Genomic DNA, 21,913 nt, shown 5'->3' with positions numbered 1-21,913 from the left:
AAGTAATCTGCAAACCTCTCCAAAAGGATCACAGGCTCCTGCCACATAGAGTCTCCCATTCTGCCACTGCCCCCTCCTCAGTTTGTTTCCTTTGGGTCCCCAGCTATTTCCTCCTATAGCTCCTGACCTCTTTAATTCCCTCTTAGCAAATATGACAGCTGCCTTCTTGGTCAATGTCAGAGACTGAATCAGGGATCTCCTGAAATAAAAATCAGAAGTCTCTACAACTTTAGACAAAGAGCCAAACTCACTAGCAGAAGGTTCTAACAGACCCATAGCCTCTGCAGATTAGGTACAGAGGAGATCACCACATACACCAGGTATGTCCACACTGCAGAAAAAAACCCACAGCAGAGAGTCTCAGAGTCTGGGTTGATTGACTTGGGCTCACACTATGGGGCTGAAAATAGCAAGTGTAGACATTCCTATTTGGGCTGGAACCCAGGCTTTGTGACTCACTCCCACGGGATTGGGGAAGGGAATGTTGCAGTGTAGACATACCCACTGGCTATGAGTTACACAAGGCCCTGTGGCAGCCATCTTGTCGCCCCCTTCTCCTTATTGTTCTCTACTCCTCCAGCTCCTTCAAGCTGGCTAGGCAAGAGCTGGACATTCTTCTAGGTATTACTAGTGACACACAATCCCTGGTTGGAGAAACTGTGCTGGCCGTGAGAGAGAGAGAGTGAGAAAGAGAGTGAGTAGTTAGAGCTAGAACACACACACAGAGAAAATCTTGCTACCATCTTCCGCTTAGCTGTTCTGTCAAGGCTAGACTAAAGCTAGACTTAAAAACAATATTTTGTAAAGACGTAATAATTATTTTTAAATCCCAATATCTACAAAAAATAATAAATTTGATCTTTTGCCTTTTTTTAGTCTTAATGGTTTCATATGTTCTCTGCAACCATAAGTGCTATAAACTTATTTATTTGTTTTTAAATGAATGCTGAGGTTCTCAAGTAACCATATCATTGCATGCCTGAAGCCTCTGTAGCCTAGCATAGCAATATGGGGGACTGATTCTCCTTTTCCGCTAAAAAAACCCTCTGTTGCAGGGAAGGGTATCTATGGACCTCTGTGAGTGGGTGGCAGAGTACCATCCATCTATATAGGTATTCATATGACCTTCATCATGGTAGTAGCTGAATGCCTCATAATCTTCAATATATTTATTCTCACAACATACCTGTGAGGTAAAGAAGTGCTGTTGTCCCCATTTTACAGATGAGAGGTGTCTATCAGGAGGTAAGGAGGTTGTAGAGTTGGTGGAAAGGAAGGAGAGTCCTAGGAGTTTCAGAAGTGAGTGGATAAGAGGGAGGAAGCTAGGGGTGCAGCTGGTTCCCTCCATAGCTAAGAGCAGAGACAGTGCTCTGGTTGCCATCCTTTCCCTCAGATAGAGAAAGTACCACTTCTTTCAGTACTCTCCCTGATGACCTTTCAGAGGTCACCTGACAGGAGAGAAAACTTTTTCAGTGAGACAGAGTGTCTCAGGTATGGTCACTGCAGAGAAAAGAAAGAATAGCACCATTCCCACCTTGCTATGGAGAGGTGGAGAGGTCTGGTGAGTCATCAACCTTGCTGTGAGAGGCTGGCTAAGATAGGGAGATATGGATTTTCTATCTCCCAGAGAGATTTTTGAGTAGGCCTAGGTTTCTGCTGGAAGACCTCCAGTTATTTCAGAGAAGGTCTGTCATGGACTGGACAGAATTAGAAAGAGAACACAAAGGCAATAGAGAGGTTTGTCCAAGGAAATGGTATGACTGGATGCTTTTTAAAAAAGCTGTAGGAAAGAAGTCAACCTGTCAAATGGCCAGGAGAAAAAAAGAGACCTAAAGTTGTTGGTCACTGACTCGAGTGATCTGGATGTGGTTTGGGAATACAGGTAATTTTTTTAGTATAGACCAGAGTGTAGACACTGTAAACCTTGTGTACGTACCTATTTTTATTAATTATTATTATCTATCTTTTGTTTTCAACTTCCTGTTATGCATTATGCATATTGAAATACAAAGCTACTTTACTGTACACCTAATATCTCAGGTACGTTTTCCAGGAATAAACAGCTTTCACTCAGTACCTACACACACACACACTTGTAAGACTGTTTCCCATTGATGTAACACTCAGCAATAGAAAAGTACAGTATGCAGGAAAGGACTATATTTTGTTTAAAGCACAGGTGATCAGGTTTCAGATAAGGTTCTGAAAGAGGCTTGTTTTGGTTTTCTATTACAATACCTGCTTTGGCTGAACACTAGTTTCTTCCAGTAGACAGTGCAAGTCAGCAACAACAGTGTCACTTGAAATTCTGCTCATAGGAAAGAGATCCCAGCTTCTTGAAAGCCTACAGCTTTTCCCTCTTTTCTCATCTATTAGCACTAGGCAAACACTGTCATGAGACAAGAACATAAACCTAGTCCATTTGTCCTTAACATGTATGGTACTTGCATGAAAAATGTGTTACATTTTCCAGCTTCTAACTCCAATTAACTGTGCTCTTACAAGCTGTTTCTGGATCCTTTCGGTCTGCCCTTTGCGTAAACCTCATGTTAGATGAAAAACATACTGCCAAGCAAGAAGGTTCAGAAGTGTGATGTGTGAAACAGAAAGATATGAGAAAAACTATAAAGGAAACTATGAAGAGGAAAAAGAGAGAAATACAAAACAAAGCATGCTTCATTACACGTTAGACTGTGTTTCTTTTTGTGGTGAGAGAATCAGCCATATGAATGTGAATTCTTCATCTTCAGCACATGCATGGGGTTGACTTGAAAATGGATGCAGAATACAAGCAGTGATTTGTTAGGTATTTCCCCCCACTCTTCCCTTATAGAGCTACCTTCAACTGCTAATATACCCATGGATACGAAAGTCAGCCCAGTGTGGGAGTAAGGAATGCAAACGTGGCTTTAACTCATATTTACAATACCCTGATCCTACACCCCTTCAAACACTATGCTGGTCCAAACTTTAATATTAAAACAGGAATGATCTAACTTACACTGGCTGTCAACAGCCCCCAAAAGACTGTTACAGCAGCAGAGGATAGCCAGGCTTATGGGCACCCTGTTTACCTTTGCCAAGGTTGCCACACTGAGGATGCCCTTATAAAGAGGCACCGGCTGCGTCAAATTTACAGTTGCTTTGCACAACTGAAGTTTCTCCTGGCAAAGCTGCCATAGTCGCTTTATGCCAGCCCCTTCTGTGGGACAGTCCATCCTGGACACAAAAGAAAACATGCAAGTTATGGTCATGGCAGGGTTGGGGTGGGAAGAGAGCATTTCAGTGTGGCAACTGAAAATGGCAGCTATGTTAAAGAGAGGGCTGAAGCACGGTGTCTAGGAAACTCTTCCAGCCAGAGTAAGTCAGAACATTGCTGTGGCTGTGAAGACTGAGCTCATAATATATTATGCTGGTGACACAACTAAAGCCAGAAAAGTCTCCAGGTTACCGCTAAACTCAACATCACCAATCAATCATGCTCCTTATATATTTGAAACAATTCATCTTTCAAATCAGGAACAAAGAGCAGACAAAAAAGAGAGAGTATCAATTAAATATAATAAGGTGGGTCAGAGATATAAATAGCTGGACACAAAACATTAATTTGAAGCATACTTTGCCTAAGTCAAAGTAAAAAAATAACAGAGGGTCACACGCTTCATAGAGTCTGTAGGCTGAGCTCATTGCACACATTAGGGGCTCCTTGCTTCCCTCCATTAGGGGCTCCTTGCTTCCATTCATATTCCACAAGCTCCCTATGTACCTTCCTCGCATCTCTCTCTATTGAAGAGAGTCCCTGCAACTCCCTCTGCTCCCTCCCTCATGCCTGGGGCTCTGAGTCCCCCATTCCCTCCCTCTCCGGCAGGGGCTCTGTGTTCCCTCACTACCCCTCTCCACCAGAGTACCCCAGAGCCTGCAGCTCTGCATGTGCCCCAATTCTCCCTTTCTCCCCACACCAGGGTTGCTCACTACCCCATGTCCAGGGCTCTGTATGCCCCTATTCTCCCATTATCCCCTGCCACATGGCATGGGCTCTGTATGAACTCACCATTCCCTCCTTCCTCCTGTTTTCCCTCCACACGGACACCAGGGCCTCCTATTCTCCCCCTCCAGGCCATGTGTACACACCTGCACTTCACCCCCCACAAAACCCCTTCCCCTCACACAATTATTTGTCTTCATTCTGTCTGGGAGATAACTCTTTCAGAGTGTCAACATGTTAATCTCTACTGGGAGGATAGACAGAGATGAGATAGGGGTATTGCTATGCTGGAAGGCATTAATAGGTGTCATCAACCCATTCTTTGGTCTACAGACTCTTGCAGAGGTGCTTAAAGCTGTGGCTCTGATAAACAGAGGAAAGGGGCTCCATGTGCCCTGCATTTTCACTCTTTTGGTTTTTCAATTTCCCCAGAATTGATAGGTATTTCTCACTGATGCCTAGAATGTTCCTTGAAATTTTGGAATTGATTGGATGTGGCTTTCAAAAGTTATTGAGTACATATAAGACAGACAGGCAGAGAAAAGCTATCGGATTGAGCGTATGCCCTTGAAAACTTGGCCAATAAGTTTGTAAACTTTACAGAGACGGTGTTTATACTTTGTTGTATTTTTAAAAATTTCCAGTTGCTAACTGTTTCCAACTATTACTGTCAGTAAAGAGGTGCCTGGATTATTGTGGAACAACAAAAAGAGTAGCTTCTCAAGAGGAGAGGGGAATAAAACAACTTACTCATAGGTAGGTTTTGTATGTGACCATCCATAGAGATTATGCACATCATAGTGTCTAACAGGGGTTCCATCTGGCAGGAACTGCTCGCTTTCCATGCATAAGGTTTTGTGATTCAACCCACGTGACTGTGATTCCAACCCTAATGAGAAGGAAGTTTAAATATCTGTATCATTAAATCATACCAAATTGTTTACCATATTTAACTGCCTGTGCATTGTGGTTTTGTTTTGCTTTGTTTTCTGTAAGAATACCATTCTAAATTTTCTGACAATTTAGATTTTGAATACTAGCTGTTCCCAATAATCCTGTATACTAATTTGGAGCTACAAAATTACTATAATAATCTCATGTTCTCAGCCTTTATGAACAGGATCTCTTAACTCAGAGGATGCTGCAGATCTTTAGAAGCATCTCTCCACATCATCCATATAACCTGAATAATGGGAAAATATCTGTAAGTATTAAGCTAGGGACAACTACAAAAATTAATATTGAGACACTGTGTACGGAAGCAGTGAAGGAAGAAGTAAACATGATAGTAGTCTTACATGAGTAGAACATTAGGAGGAAAATTTTCAACAGCACAAAGAACTTTCAAAGGGACCTTTTTGTGCCTTTGAAAATATCCTCCTGGATAATTACTTGTTAAGGTATTCTCTGCTAAAGTCCCATATTTTACAATGGCTCTAGCACAAACTGAGCCAATAGTGTACAAGCTATGACCCTGAAGTCTCTAAACTGTGGAATGAAGAAAAAATTTATTTTATTATGAATTCTGTGTTTTCCCCAAGCCACGCTCTGTGATTTTTAAATTGAATTGTTTAAATCAAGTCTTTTGCTAAAGGTAGGAGGTAGGGAAAATATTCTCTAAATACTTGAAACTGAACTGCATTGTTCATGTGAAAAACAAAGTAATCTACAGACAGTTTGATCAAAATGCTTGGAGACATTTTTTCCAAACATGCCGACACTTAGGCCTCTAAATCTATGTTATGTAGGCACCTAACTAAAAGTGGGTTTATTTTCAGAAATCCTGAGCAAGCACATCTCCTCACTGCAATCAGGAGTTGTGTATGCACAGAATCTCTGAAAAAAATCAAGCCCCTTTTATTTAGCTACTAAATAAGGCATCAGAGTTTGACAATTTTGGCCCCAGATGAAGTCTCAGTGAATGATGCAATAAATAGAGTCACTTACGGAAGTACAAGATAGTTACTATACTTACTGGGCATATAGGGAGGATTGTTTAGCTCTTGGTTTCTACAGCCTTCAACTGCTCCATGAACAAAGCTTGCTGGCTCATTCATGTCCTAAAAACGTTAAGAAAAAATGAACATTTTAAAATGAATTTTGTTTGTTTCAATTATGTGACATATTAAATGCTATTTTGCAAAGAGATGCATAATAAAACTCCTTCAAGAGCATTTACAGTTGCATTTTTTAACATTAGTGTTTCAGCCAATTTACCTTTTCTTGACATGATAGTGATCAAAATTTATATTTGTAAAAAAAGAAAAGGAAAGGAAAAACAATGCACCCAACTGAGATCTAATATGCAACAGTTTGTTTATGCTCAATTTATAACCCCCTGAACATGCAAGGTTACAATGGATCTACTGACAAACCGAGCTACCAAGATACTGACAGAATAGTTTCCTCCATGGCAGATCCTCTGAATTCACAGAGACCTTTGGGAAGCTCCTTCTTAGTCACTGGAACAGGGATTTTGAACGGGGATTTCCCAGATTCTAGATCAGTGATCTAACCAATGGCCTGTCTATAGAATGAGAATGACTCTCTCTCTGGCCCAATGCCTATTTTATTATTTATATACTGTGGAACAGTTTCAACAGGAAAGCTTGAGCAAACCTAACCCACAGCGCAGTGGTTAGGGCACCTCTCCTGAGAAATGGGAGATGAGGGTTCAAATCCCTGTTCCACATCAGACACAGAGGTGATCTGCCACATCCCAGTTGAGTGCCTTAACCACTCAGATATTGTGAGAAAGGGCTTAAATTTAAATATGCATTTATGTGCTTTCCAGCTGGTGCTATAGTTTGTCACTGGGACTACACAGGAGTGCTGCCTGCAGAGGTTGATGATCTAATGCAGTGGATCAATGCATCCTCTGAACACAGACACCTCTCTTCTTATCAAGTAATGCCTACTTTTTGGTATGTGTTCCGCCTTCTGCATGACTCTGGCAGAGCAGAGATTACAGCCACATTCTTTTGTGGCAGTTCCCCAGTGACAGACTGTCAGGATCTTGCTGAAGGGTTTATGCCAGCAGAAACTGGTATAGAGCCCAAGATGAACTCAGCCCTTAGAGTTTAAGGCTGTGATTTTTAAAGGACTCTAATGGAGTTGGGTGGCCAAATCCCACTGAAATTTGGACCCCTACCTTCCTTAGGTATTTTGAGAAATCCCAGCCTAAATGTTTCTTTTTCTTTTTCAGAGGGCCAACTGAATAAATTAACTGAGTCTCTGCTGGGAAACTTCCTTAATATCCTGCTTCCTAGAATGAAAGCATAGATACAGGTATAGAAAGTCTCCAGGGAAATAACAAATTCTGTGATGGGATCTTTGAGATGTGGCCCATGGTGATTATTGAAGGTACTGGACTAATTTTTAAACAAACTCTTATGTATTAGAGGTTTTGTACATAGATAAATTATTATTTACATAGATCTCATTTTAAATTATTCATCTCTGACCTTCAAAACGTGTAATAGTTTGTGTGGCCTTGGTTGCTACATTATGTTGTCCACTGGTTAAATAAATACAACACGGGTGGCATTATTGAAAGATACCAAACATTTTACTGGATGCCTAGGCACTTCTCTTCTTTGAGACAACAATATATTAACATTAGATATCTCCCATAGCTATTGCATGTCTATTCCATTTTAGAAACAAACAAAACACTCCATCTAGCATAGTTCTGCAGTTGTCCTGCAGAAATGGCAGTCGTAGCAAACTGTTCGGGAGACTTCAAGTGTTTACAAGAAAAATCATCCTAAAAGCATATTTTAAACATGGGGGTGGGGTAGAGGGGGAGGGAATCAAGATAATGTTAATTAAGTAATGAAATTAAATATATCAATAATAAAAGAGTTAGGACTTGCTCTTCAGCAGATAATGTTGTATGAACAAAACAGCTAATTTTTGACCATCAGTAACATATTCCTAACAAATTCAACTGAACTTCTTCATGCTTACTTTCTGAGAGGAATGGGAGTAAAAAGGAGTTAGGCATGATTGGATTTATAAAGGAATTCTTTGAAGCACAAGGTAGTATGGGAAAAGTCAGTCAGATAAACTTCCATATTTTTCATTTCTTATGCTGAGGGAGAGTGTAGCCTTCATAATTGTGTGAGGTGATCATTCTACTGCAATGATGGGGTGATCATTCTACTGCATATCAGAGCACAATATGCCACATGCAACAACCACACCAGACCATGGCATGAGAGAACATTGTAATGGAGCTGGGAGAGGCAGGTGCAGATCCATCACAAACTGAAGAAGTCTCTCCAACCCACTGTCCTTAACACACAGCAGCAAGTAAGCAAACCCACTGAATTTACAGGTGGGATTAACATGCAGGTTTCCATGGTAATTTGGGCTCTGCCACTAAGGTTATAGAGCTAATCTGCTACAGTTATATCAAGACAATATGTTATTTTTCAATGGGTCCAAACTAAAACCCTGGACATGAGCCCTACCAAATTGGAGGGAGTGTAGACCTGCAATATAAACATCCTGCTTGGCCCCATCTCTATAATGCACAAACCCTAAACCCCGAATCTGAACAGGCCAAACTTCGGGGAAGTTTTGATCCAGAACTGGCTCTGAACTTTGAGAGTCGGGCACATCTCCACATTCTTCAAGATTTAGAACCAACCCATAGACACACTAAAAAACAGTTTCAGTAATTTAAAATACTTTTTTACTTCAGCAAGATTTTCCTATAATTATTAAAACCAAAGGTAAACAACAAAAATGAACAAAAAACCTAGCTATAAAACAGAGAAAATATATACACTTACAATCCACAAGCCATCAAACTTCACACTTTTCTCTGGTTGATTTGGGTTAGCGTGGTATTCTCTTATTTCTCTTTGCCACCACTGAGCTGTGGTGTTGCGGAAAAAATCTGGGAAAGCTGCATAAGCTCTATATAGCTGTAAAAGTAACAGACAACGTAGAGAGAAAGATACGTATTATTGAGATGGAATTACTGGATTTCCAACCATGCAAATTTTGCATGGTTTCTGATTTCCTAGGTAATGGTTTGAACACTTCTAACTATAAACACCATTTTCTGTGATGCTTATCATGCTGATGGACTAAAAGATTTTACTTTTATATGGGTTGTAACACTTGGAGAAATGGTGTGGTTATTTTTGAGTTATAATAGAAACATAAAAAAATAAGAAAGCCTATATGTCAATATGCATTTTAGGTTTTTCTTTAAAAATAAATGTGGATCAGTATTCCATAGTACAGTTTAACCACTTCTGGAATTTTCAAATGTGTAAGCTGAGACACAGAAAGTCAAGAGTGAATTGTGACGAACACCACTCCAAATCAGTGCAGAGCCCGGAAACTAACCTCAAAGTTCTGACATTTGCATTTACATGAAGACTTCTTTACAATACTCTAGCTGTAACAAGGGGCCTTAGATCAGAAATGTACACTCACTTTAAACCCCTTTACGTTGCCAGAGCATAAATGAGCACCAATGGCTCAGATATTATGGTGATGGGCAGTAGTATAAACCCCCTGAAATAGAATGGCATAACTAGACTTAATGTAAATGAAAATCAGGTTCTTACCCTCTGCTCTAATCCCTAGATAACACACACCTTTTTATCAGTTTGTATCTGATCATACTGGTTACTTAGGGCTCAGAAAGATAATTTGCCTAGAGAGGCAAAACTTAAACTCAGTGAGACTATTCTTGAATAGGGAAAAATATGATGTTCTCAATGAATGTGAGGACAACAGAGGATTATAATCTAGCCACATACATGGGAGACTTCATAGCTAATAGTTGGTCTGAGCTTTGAAATTATATGCATTTATCATATTAATTTTAATATTTTGACTAGTTCACCATTTTACTCTTAATTGAGTGTAGATCTTAATTTTGCTTGGGTTCAAATCCCACAAGAAGTAGTTTGCCCTGAACTCCTACTGAAGTCAACTAAGGGTGTTGTCGCAGGGTCGAGCCTTAAGCACATGATGGGGTAGGATAAGCTTTATAAAATATTTAAATGAAACAAACATCACATTAGGGCACTGAATTTTATTAACTGCATGAAGATTTGCAAGGCAAACACTTATTTTTTCCAATGAAGTATAAAGAAACAAGAAATAAAGTAAAGGAGTACTTGTGGCACCTTAGAGACTAACCAATTTATTTGAGCATGAGCTTTCGTGAGCTACAGCTCACTTCATCAGATGCATCCGATGAAGTGAGCTGTAGCTCACGAAAGCTCATGCTCAAATAAATTGGTTAGTCTCTAAGGTGCCACAAGTACTCCTTTTCTTTTTGCGAATACAGACTAACACGGCTGTTACTGTGAAAGAAATAAAGTGACACAACACGAATCCCTTTTACAATGCATGACAAAGATTCTCATTAGAACAAGAAGCATTGCTAACTTTAAAATGTTCGGGAGCTTGTAAAAGGCTCCAGATGGTCTTATGTTTTTTTCTTAGAGGCTATAGCAGATTTGGCTACCCATTTTCTATGTCTCTACCTTATCTGTTAAAATAGATTACATTTGATAACTGCTTTGCTACTTTCCTTGAATAACTTGATACCCCCCTCTTTTTGCCAATAGATGTAATTAAGCAATCAAAATACATCATTATAGGAATGCAATACACTTACCTGCACTTGAGTATCCCAGTCTAGTGATTCATTAACAACTACGTTGGGAAAATCTGGCCAAACCTAATGAGAGGAAGGATATTTTAAAAAACAATCCTTCTAAGTTACACAGGCTGATACAAAATTTATGACAGACACTATGTTTTAGGCACTATGATGGAATTCTAAAAAACAAAGCAGCTGTTGCTCAAAAGAAATACCCTGATCACACTCTACAAGATTTCCTGATCCTCCCTTCATCTCTAATTGCTTTCATGGAGACCATGTCCCACCACACATGACCCTTTCCATGCAGACCATCCCTAAAGCTGATGGATAACCAGATTCACTTTTTCATTGTTCTGCTGCAAATGACGCACCATTTGTCATCAGAAAAACATGAACCTCATTTGAACCAAGCTCAAACATAGTACGGTATATAATTAACAGGAATTGTGTTCTGTGCTCTGTTTCCACCACTGAAGATTTGGACTTCCTTAGAACATGGAGCTATTTCTGTTTTGTTTATTAGAGACGAGCCCTTAGGCTCTCTAATATATAAATGGCACTGCATGGCGCATGGCATAGGCTTAATTGTGGTAATACATAAAAAAAACAGCATTCAAGGCACACTGAGTGCCATGATGTCTCCAACAGAGGAAATCTCACAGAGAATGTAGGAAAGTACTTTGCTCCCCTTCAGAACTAAAGACTCAGCCCCAAAACACACCTAGGCCCACAGATCCCACCAGATCCATGCAGATCCCAGGGAAATCACCAGAGGTCATGGCCATCGTTGTGAAACAATATAGTTCCATACTGCTTCCCAGCTTTCCTACTCTGCCTCTCCAGTTCCCTGACAGGATCAAGGGCTTCTCAATAAGCCAATGGCACTGGAAAATTACTGTCAGTAGGATAATCCCACAGTGTGGAAGTGAAAAGTGCCTACGTTGATATTGTGGCAGTCAGCTATAAATAGGAAAGAAATTGCTGTGGCTTTAGAGTGGGACATATCCACAGAACGCTGTCCATCACCCAGCCATTTCCTCCTTTGCTTGGCCTACCCCTTCAGCAGCCAGCTATACTGACCCCCATGATTACCTATATCTTGCATGTTTCCCTCCAGAAAGATCTGCTGCTGTGCTCTCTATCCACAGAGCTGGAGGGATCAGTTTGGGTCACAGATACATGGGTGTGACATTTGCACGCTTCTTGTCTGCAGCTGTACCAGATGATGATTAACCCTGTAAGAGGGCAAGTAATAGTGCCACTGACCTCCCTAACAGGAGGGCAACTTTAAATAGCAGCGCCAACGCTACTGATTGAATCAAAGCATCTCAGGTGTCCTGGCCCCAGTCTCCCACTGGATGGTCCTATCCACTTTCTGGTTACATGGGCCCTCCAACTGCTTCGGAGGTGCTGACACCTTGTTCCAGTGCAATTCTGCTACACATGGGCATACTGCTGCTGGAAGCCTGCAGCTGGCTTCCACCAGCAGAATCCAGTCAGTGAACTTAGCTAATATTTGTAGATCTTTTCCCAAGAGGACTTTACTTTTGCAGCTATGCTGTGGGGTGAACATGCACAAGACATACAAATGGCTATTGTAGGAGAATTCCTATTTAATTTGCTACTGGAATTTAGTTTTAAAAGAAATACTTTTATTAAAAGAAAACTCTGGCAACCAATGAAAATAAGATCTCTCACCTACTTATGGAATAGCTTACTGTTCTCTTTGCTTTGTTACTTCCAAGGTCAGATTCATAGAGTTTTAAGGCCAAAATGGACCATTATGATCATCTAGTCTGACTTTGTGCATAACACAGGCTGAAGAATCTCACCCAATTATTTCTGCATCAAGACCATAACTTCTGTGTCTGCTATAGCATCTCTTTTACAAAGATAGCCGGTCTTAAATTCAGGACTTCAAGTGAGAATCCACCATGTCCCATGTAAGTTGTTCCATTGGTTAATTACCCTCACTGTTGAAAATGTGCATCTCACTTCTAGTCTGAATTTGTCCAGCTTCAGCTTCCAATTACTGCATCGTTTTATGCTTTTTTCTAGATGATTAAAGAGCTGCTTACTATCAGAAATCTCTTCCCCAGTAGGTACTTGTAAACCATGATCAAATCACCTCTTAACCATGCTAATATGATTCATATTTGGAAATAACATCTCTGGTTTTATCAAGTAATCTAAAAACAGTACCTTTCCCCACACAATTTCACTGCTATTGGGCCATTTAATAAAAACATCTTCCTGGACACCTCTTGTGTAGGCTAGATAATTGGTTTCGTTGCCTGAAATGGCTGGATCCTAAAATTAAAGAGAATACAATTTTACATTTGTATGGAGAACAATTTAATACACATCAAGAGTATTAGGTGAAGTATGTAGCTTGGTGATCTATGGCAAAGGAAAAAAGGAGATCTCAACACTGACCAGGATAATGATGAATCTCATTCCTTCCTTTTTCATTCTGTCAACCAGAGCTGGTAGTCCAGTGAAGTTTGGGCTGAGGGTAAAGTCCAATTGCCGATCCATGTAATCGATATCCGCGTATTGTACGTCCTGCAGTGCACAAAAAGAATGGATGTAAAGTGATAATCATTTTTGCTAAGTATATATTTATAACAATGCAGTCAAATTAAGAGAGCTGCTGCTTTTCTGTAAGTAAAATTGGAAGCTGCAGTATCTTAAAACAAAGGATGTCACATGAACATACCTACACACTCCAAAAATCAAGATCACTATGAAATTAGACCTTTTATCAGCTAAACTCATTCTGAAGTTTGCTATATATTAGAAAAATTTGCTATACACTAGAGAAGAATAATTTCCCATTTTTATTGTGGGTGAGTGGGTAGGTAGGTGTCAATGCCATGAAATAGTGAGGAAAATGGACATGCACATCAGTGGGTCACATATTGAGAGGCTTCCATGTCATGCATTGATCTGCATCATAAAGTGAAGAAACACCTTCAGCTTGATGGATCATTATGGTGAGTCCTTTTGAAGATCCCTTTGTGTGGGTGCCCAGCCACGGTCCTTCAATGATACTTTAGAGTAGAAAAATGTAACACAGAATATATTTTGCATTTTCCCTCCTCCATCTCCTGATCCTTCCTACTGGTTTCTATAACATTATACCATTGTACCTAGGCACAACAAGAGGCCCCATTTCTGACTGGGGCCTGCACGTGGTACTGTAATGCAAATGATAATTATATGAGAAAATGCAAGGGAGTTGGGGTATAAGTTATGTACCAAAGCTGTTTGTCTCACAGCATTTTTTAAAAATGTTATAAGCCATGTCTGTGTGGGAGGTACAAAATAATTTCCACAATGGCATCAAAGTCTCAATCTGTGGAGCCCAAGGGAGTTAACAAAAATTCCTAACAGGGACGCCAGCTGCACCACTCCCCAGCCCAAGACGATCCTGCCTTCAAAAGGCTAAATCTAGCCAGTGCCCCAGTTGTCTGCACCATGAACCCAGTCCTGTATTCCTTGCACCTCCGTTACTCTCACTAACTCAATAAGACTTTTAAGAGCACAGGGAACGTAGGACTGATCCCAAAGCGGGTGCAATGTGTATCCATATTTCAGGAATATACAGACATTTGAATTATGTCGGCTTCCTAATTGCAACCATGCCTTATATAAGCTAATAAGATTTTAAAATATGAAATACAATAGTACAAAATAGTTCCAACTAATAAGGTCTAGCTAATAAAAAGAAAAAAGAGCACTATTGTTATTTCACTCAGAGTAAACAAAGAAGTTTAATTACAGTTTAGTGCATACACTAGTTTCTATTCTACAGTGGCTGTTTTTATTCTCCTTTTCATCAGGGGACGGTCTGAAAAAGTGTATGCTACTGTTTGAACTCTAATTTAATTGGAATAACATACATAAGGTATCCGGGCTGCCTTCATTGCTTCGTACAGGTCAGAGACTTCTGTGTCATTTTTGTATCCATAACGGCATAACTGGAATCCCAAAGCCCAGTACGGTGGCATGACCGGTCGTCCAATCAGCTAACAACAACAAAATAGGGGTAAATATAGTATTGAAATCTGATGATAAAAGATATCAAGACCAAAAAATGTAATTAATTGTGACATCATATCAATCCTACTGCAGTGTATTCCTGAACAACAAGCTCTGGCGTTGGGCCCAACACCATGTAAAAGTCCAGAATTCCTCCGATAGTGCGATATGTCAGAGCAGGAGTTGGCTGGAATGTGACATCTGAAAACCCAGAAAGTGAAAGCAAAAAGAGAATGTTTAGATAATCCACTCTTTAAGGAAAAGGACACAATATATGAAAACACTTCAGGAATAAAAAAAATTGTGATTTTTTTTTTTTTTTTACCCATTGCATTGCTGTTAAGCAAGAGGACTCCATGAGCATTTCCATCATTTTCTAAGCCCATGTAAAAAGGATGGACACCATAAGAGTTAAGTTTGTACTGCAAAATAAATAAAAATAATTGAATTTTCTACTATAGAAATACCCAAAATATTCATATATTTTCCATTTATTTATAGTGATCATAATATATGATTGGACAAATAAGGTCAAAAGAATTATCAGAGAATCTCTTCCTCTGCCTACACACACTTCTAAAACAGACTGAGGTAAATATTTAAGTTTCCTACAGAAAGATTATTTTCAACAGTTTGACACTTTTGTACTCAATGTTTGAGAGCAATCGAGTAAAAAAAAAATTGGACTACTGTAGATCCCTGAATAACTATTGATAACATGAAACACCTTTCCCAGTACAAAGCACTCCTATTTTCAAGCAGTTTTGTTCTGTAATCAGTATCCACATTGGTGACTCTCTTATTTGAAAGGCATTATAGCTGAAACTGTAATGATTAGGGGACTATAACTGTGGTGACTGGAGTTGTGGAGAAGCAGCATATATAGGAAAGAAATGCTACAGAGCAATTGAAGGTAGATTATAATTTTTGGCTGATGGGTGGGGAGGGAAATGCAGATTCAGCAAACCAAAAAGTTTCACAGATTCATGTCAGTTTCACTGAATTGTTTTAATTTTAAAAAATTGAAATATGTGTTTCAAAATTTTGAAACAAAACCTTTTGATTTTTCAGTCTACAACACTTTTGTTTCGTAACTTTCTTTCACTTTATTTTTAAAAAATGTAAAAGAAAATCTTCAGCAAACTGAAGTTTTGTTTCAGCTCAACGAAACATTTAGTTTGACCCAAAGTAAAAAAAAAAAAAAAAAACCCACAATTTTAGACTCGCTGAAATTTTAAAAAAAATTTAAGTTCTACCTGAAACAATTTTTTTCTGATTTTTCAGAACTGCAAGGGAACCAAAATATCCATTCTGTGGACAGCTCTGAGAAAAATATGCTACCACTTTCATTGTTCACTTTATAGGGGTTGCAAACCTCACATCACCATATGTACTATTGCATATGATGCATTTGCCACTGTTCAGGTCTGCATCAAGACTTGAGTTCCAATCAGGGTCTTTGATCATAACTAAAAAGAAAGGATTAGAGATGGCCATAAGCTATTCCCTGAAACACATTTTTCCATATCATAAACTACAGTACTTCCTGGGCCTGATCTAGTGTCCAACGGGACTTTTACATTGACTTCAATGACCTTTGGATGAGCACTAAAACTGGTCTCTCAACTCAAAGGCCTACGACTGAGATATGAAGTCTGCAAATCAGGACTGACAGAGCTATATGGGATCTCAATGCTGGGCCTGCCTGCATATTTAGTCACACCTTTTGTCTTTCCCCGCCAAGCCAGGGGAACACAAATGTAGTGTAATGCCACGTTTGCCCCCTCCTCAGTTTCTGTATGGTCGAAGCTCATTCACATCTGTGGATCTGTCTTACAAGCCATAACCAAAATGAGCCCACCACCCCCAGACAGAATTCAGTGGACTGTACATTAAATTCTCAAAAAGTGTCTGCCTTGATTCAGTTTAAGTGAATAGCAAGCTACATAGACCCAGAGGCATATAAAGCAAAGAAAGCAAAGCTACTTAGAGAAAAAACAAAATCTGTTTCTACTTACACCAGGGGGCTGGTCTTTGGCGAACATTCCCCAGGTGTTCCAGTTCATATCACGCCGAAACATAGGGTGTTCATTTTCACCAAGTCCATAGATATACTCTGATGGCAGACGGGTAGAAATCTGAATAAACATGTCGCTAAAGGTGAAGCCAGGTACCTGAGAATCCCAACTGAAAGAGAATGAGAATTATCCCATTATCATCAGTAAAGGGTGGAAAGAATAAAGAGAGAATATTGCGGATTAGAGGTTTTCAGTGCTATGCAGGGCTCAGAAACAGCTAGTACATGTCCATATACTGCGCTATACTGTACTGAAGTTTCCATCCTGTCCTCCAGTAACACACCTTTCTTTTACAAAAAAAGGATGTCTCTTACTGTTACAGTTGCAAAGAACACATTAAAAATGTGAACCAAATGTAACTGATGCAGAGATGTGTGCGAAAATTTGCAAAAAGCCTGAAACAACAGCTCTGAGAGGCCATCGATTTCAGTGAGGTGTTTCAACTATTTATTGTAAGTAGCCTCTCATTTTGTCAACATGTATGGCAGAGCTTATTTTGCTGGAGCTGCTTGAAACAATATGATCACCTTCCCCATCTGCCCCCTCTACAGTCCAACCCCTGGTGCCACATGTGATTTAGTCAACAAGAAGATGTCATTATTTTTATATCAGATTTTTGCCCGGTGCTGAAAATCTACTTTTGAATCTCATTCATTGCAAATGAAGTGTAATTCAATTCATTCTTTGTTGTTAATCTGATTATGATCTGATAATAGATCTTCTGAATAATTATGCAGTTCCAGGAGAGCAAATGGTTAGGGAATGGTATGAATGGGGTTTTTTCTGGTTGGCCAAGCATTCACTACAATTCAATTTTAAGTACCTTAAAAGAACAAATTGTATTACAAAATACATAAGCCATTTTCACAACTGCATCACATTGTTGAATCACATTCAATTTGTGGCCCACCATAACCCCAGATTTTTTCTGCAATACTACTGCCTAGTCAGTTATCCCCATTTAAGAGTTCGGCCTTTGATTTTATCTTTCCTAAATAAAGTACTTTGCACCTATCTTTATTGAATTTTGTCTTGTTGATTTCAGACCAGTTCATTTTGTCAAGATTGTTTTGAATTTTAGTCCTGTCCTCCAAAGTGCTTGCAACCCCTCCCAGCTTGGTGTCATCTGCAAATTTTATGAGTACATGCTCTACTCCATTATACAAGTCATTAATAGAAATATTGACTACTACCAGATCCAGGACTGACCCCTGTGGGACCCCACTGGATATGGCCTCCCAGTTTGACAGCAAACCATTGATAACTACTCTTTGAATATGGTCTTTCAACTGGTTGTGCACCCCACTTGATAATAATTTCATCTAGACTGCATTTCCCTAGTTTGCTCAAGAGAATGTCATGTGGGACTGTCAAAACCCTACTAAAAGTCAAGATATGCCATGTCTATTGATTCCCCTATATCCACTATGCCATTTTTCCAGTAAAAGAAGGAAATTAGCTTGGTTTAGCATGATCTGTTCTTGAAAAATCCTTGCTGGTTATTCCTTATAAACCTATTATCCTCTAGGTGCTTACAAACTGATTGTTTAATAATTTGTGCCAGTTTGTTTCTAGCATTGAAGTTAGGCTGACTTGGCTATAATTCCCAGGGTCCTCTTTGTTCCCCTTTTTAAACATATTTCACCCTTGTAGCAACAATGGAAAATTTTTACATGAAAATCGTATATTTAGATATTTTCCTCTGTCTTTAATATAATGCAACAGCTAGGAACAAGGAGGAGAGTCTCTGTCTGATATGTACTGTACCCTCTTCCCAGAACCCTGCCAGAGTCTGAACGACAGTCGCAAACAGCAAACCCCAAGACATTCTTCAGTGTTAAGGAGGGGATCAGAAACCCACTTCTTCATTTTGGAATGCCAGCTTCAGACCATGAACAGAGGCAGCTGTTTGCGGTTGCTTTCCACAATCCCTGGCACCTTCCTGAGACGTTTTCCTCCCTTTGCCCACTAAAGGTAAACCCCTGTCCCCCAGGTACGACCCTGGGGGGAAAAGACTGTTGAACGGGGTAGTGGACCAAGAGGGTTATCCTCCCCTGCCATAAAGGTCCAGTGTACCCCATTACACTTATACAGCATTAGACTAAGTCCTTAGTTATCGCATTTATGTGCATCTTCCAGAAAACAGCTCTAGAAGCAACATTACATAGAAAACATCTCCTCTCCTCTCTTCTCAGTGCTTACACTTCTAGGTCTGTCTCAGTCTCAGGTGTAAGGTCTCTCCATTTGAGTGTGTATCAGCTTTGAACAGCTGTATCAGCATCCGTAATTCAAAAGATTTAATGTTTCAGAGTAGCAGCCGTGTTAGTCTGTATCCACAAAAAGAACAGGAGTACTTGTGGCACCTTAGAGACTAACAAATTTATTTGAGCATAAGCTTTCGTGGGCTAAAACCCACTTCATTGGCTGCATAGAATGGAACATATAGTAAGAAGATATATATATACACACATACAGAGAACATGAAAAGGTGGAGTAAGAGGCTAATTAATTAAGATGCGCTATTATCAGCAGGAGAAAAAAAACTAGATACCATTAACTTCGGTTTGAATAGAGACTGGGAGTGGCTGGTTCATTATACATATCAAATCTATTTCCCCCGTTAAGTATCCTCATACCTTCTTGTCAACTGTCTAAACAGGCCATCTTGATTATCACTACAAAAGTTTTTTTCTCCTTCTGATAATAGTTCATCTTAATTAATTAGCCTCTTATGTTGTGTTTTAAACATAAAAAGCAACATATAACAAACAAACAAAATTTTCACCAGAAGATGTGGTACTTTAGAATAAGGCAATTTACTCACATATAAGCCAACATTTTTGGTACTTCCACCTAGCACATATGATGAAAGAGCACACACTCAAATGATTACACTGACTGGCTAGATATTGGAATAGTATCAGGTCAACATGTACAGGACAAGTAATAACTCCTAACCCTAGGGCAGGAAATCCTGCTGTTGTAAAAAGTGGGAATGCTTAGATGGTCTCAAAAGGCTACTTCAACTTTCTTTCACATCTGGGAAATTCAGGCAAATTTTATGTTCTGTCTGAAGACCTTGCAAGTAACAAGGCCCACAAAACAACCACACCTACTGATCAGGGCTACCTGCATCAGTCACCATCCCCTTCCCATTTGGAAAGATGGGGTCTGGTCTTTCCACTGTCCAATCCCTATCAGTTCTGGCCTATGTTTAGGTAGATGCCTTTTTTCTGGACAGATATCTTCCCATTTCCCAACTGCTGCAGGTGCTGAGAAACTACACCAAATTCCCTGGGAGAAGTTAAAATACCCTATTGACTGGTATTAACATGCAGACAAACAAATAGAAAGGCAGAAAGTGCACTGATTGGAAGAGGCAATTTTGACCACTGCTGTCAGGGCCACTTGCCTTTGTTCTGAAAGTTTCAGTCTTGGAGGAAAGGGGATGTGGGGGGACACCTACTGAAGAACCATATTGCTTAAAACCCAAACAAACAAAACCCCCAGCACATACAAAAAGTAAGCAAAAGGGTGTCCATTTACAAAAAGAAACAGAACAAACAAAAATCAATCAATCATAACTCATACCAAGAGATGAAAGTTGCAAGTAAAAATATCTTACAATCACAACCTTGATGCTAAGGGGAAAAGTAAATCACAGCACCAGGCAAGCAATAAGATTTGCTGAACATCTTTTGTCATAACCAACAATTACCCATGCCAAAGACAAAAGCAAACTGCTAATTATTCTATTCAATTGAAACATGGGATTGCAGAGGGAAATAAAATACTGTCATTAGAGTCACTCTACCACGAGATCTAAAACTTACAATAGCCAATTATGTGAGGTGATAAGGGAAACTTCTTGGCCATTTGGTGAGGAAAAGAGATGTTCCTCAATGCTATTAGCCCTAAGAAGTTCAGTCCATTAACAATCAGTCTATTAGGCTATTAACTGAGGCAAGTGGTCAATGGTTAGGCATATCTCAAAAGGAGGGGCTGTCATTGTCTGACTGCTACCACTAGGGGGAGAAAACAAGAGGTAATACACCTAGCACAATACAGTGGAAGCTAACATGGTTTGACTCAACCTAAAATAAAAAATGTTACCTAGAGCAAAAAAAAAGAAAGAAAAGGATTCACTTACATAACTGTCCCTGTGCTTTTGCGTCGAATCTGGATGCCGAATGGATTGTTCTGAATCGCTACTTCATAGAGTCTATTCTCATATGTACTTGTAGGACTGCTAGGGACATGTAGTGGTACTGGAACCTCGTATCTTTTATTGTTGTAATCATAAATCTATGAAGCAGAAATCAGTTCACTTGAGTGCATATAAAATATTCAAACGATCCATACATTGATGACACTTAAAAGTTCAATCGCTTTTTAGAAATATTACAAGTTCAATCACTATTCCCCATATTAATTACAGGGTACACCTCTCAGACTGGTAGAACCTTAAACAGAGGAAGATTTCTCACAAACTTTTCCAAATGCAACCAATATAGTTAAAAGACTTGAACAAACATTTAGCTAAAACAGATAAAGAATTGTAGTGTGAGTGTGTTGGGTAAGGCATTCTCTTTCACTATCAGTTTTCTTAGTTATATCATTATAATTAAAATAATAGATATATGGACTGGTATATAAGAAGCAATGAAGGTTGAAGAATCTTTTGTTTTGTTCAAGAGATTACTGTTGGTTAATGTGGCCCCGAATTTATTTTTATACATAATAAAGAGGATTTTCACTTTTTCACACTTTTAAGCCACCTTTATATGTTTTTTGTTAATGCTTTATGTTTTTTGCTATGCTTACATACCAAGTCTATGTTCCCTTTATTCTATAGTTTGTCTTAGTAGGTGAATTCAATTATGCAATATGATCACTTTAATAATTGATTAACGTTATTTTTAGAATATAGTTTTATAAGTGTCATTAGCACAAAAGTTATCATAACTACAGTAATACTTACTGTTAATGCATAATACTTACACCCCAATGATAAAGTTCCTCAAGATTCTCCAAATTCTGATTGGTTGTTTGGGTGCTTATACACTATTACATATGATTAAGTTATAAGAACTAGGACATAAGCTCTTGTGAGGAGAGGATTTGGCTTAAACCCAAATAACAGCTATTTAGCTAAATGAAGAAACC

The 21,913-nt window shown here is 39.2% G+C and overlaps 1 protein-coding gene across 2 annotated transcripts in view; it reads right to left on the bottom strand.

Annotated features, from left to right (window-relative positions):
* SI (sucrase-isomaltase) overlaps window positions 1–21,913 on the bottom strand; it is a 146,978-nt gene that overhangs the window by 65,056 nt on the left and 60,009 nt on the right. For both annotated transcript variants that reach the window (XM_075132141.1, XM_075132140.1), the window contains exons 27-37: window positions 20,898–21,052; window positions 16,688–16,856; window positions 14,995–15,091; window positions 14,758–14,870; window positions 14,531–14,656; window positions 13,062–13,190; window positions 12,828–12,935; window positions 10,638–10,700; window positions 8,785–8,919; window positions 5,961–6,045; window positions 4,736–4,874 (exon numbers count right to left, since the gene is read on the bottom strand). In XM_075132141.1, coding sequence (XP_074988242.1) covers window positions 4,736–4,874; window positions 5,961–6,045; window positions 8,785–8,919; window positions 10,638–10,700; window positions 12,828–12,935; window positions 13,062–13,190; window positions 14,531–14,656; window positions 14,758–14,870; window positions 14,995–15,091; window positions 16,688–16,856; window positions 20,898–21,052 — 1,319 coding nt within the window. The remainder of the gene's footprint in view (window positions 1–4,735; window positions 4,875–5,960; window positions 6,046–8,784; window positions 8,920–10,637; window positions 10,701–12,827; window positions 12,936–13,061; window positions 13,191–14,530; window positions 14,657–14,757; window positions 14,871–14,994; window positions 15,092–16,687; window positions 16,857–20,897; window positions 21,053–21,913) is intronic.

The sequence above is a fragment of the Caretta caretta genome, chromosome 9 (assembly GCF_965140235.1).
Source record: "Caretta caretta isolate rCarCar2 chromosome 9, rCarCar1.hap1, whole genome shotgun sequence".
Lineage (NCBI taxonomy): Eukaryota > Metazoa > Chordata > Testudines > Cheloniidae > Caretta > Caretta caretta.
Note: the sequence above shows the minus strand (reverse complement) of the source record. Positions and strands in the feature narration are given on the sequence as shown.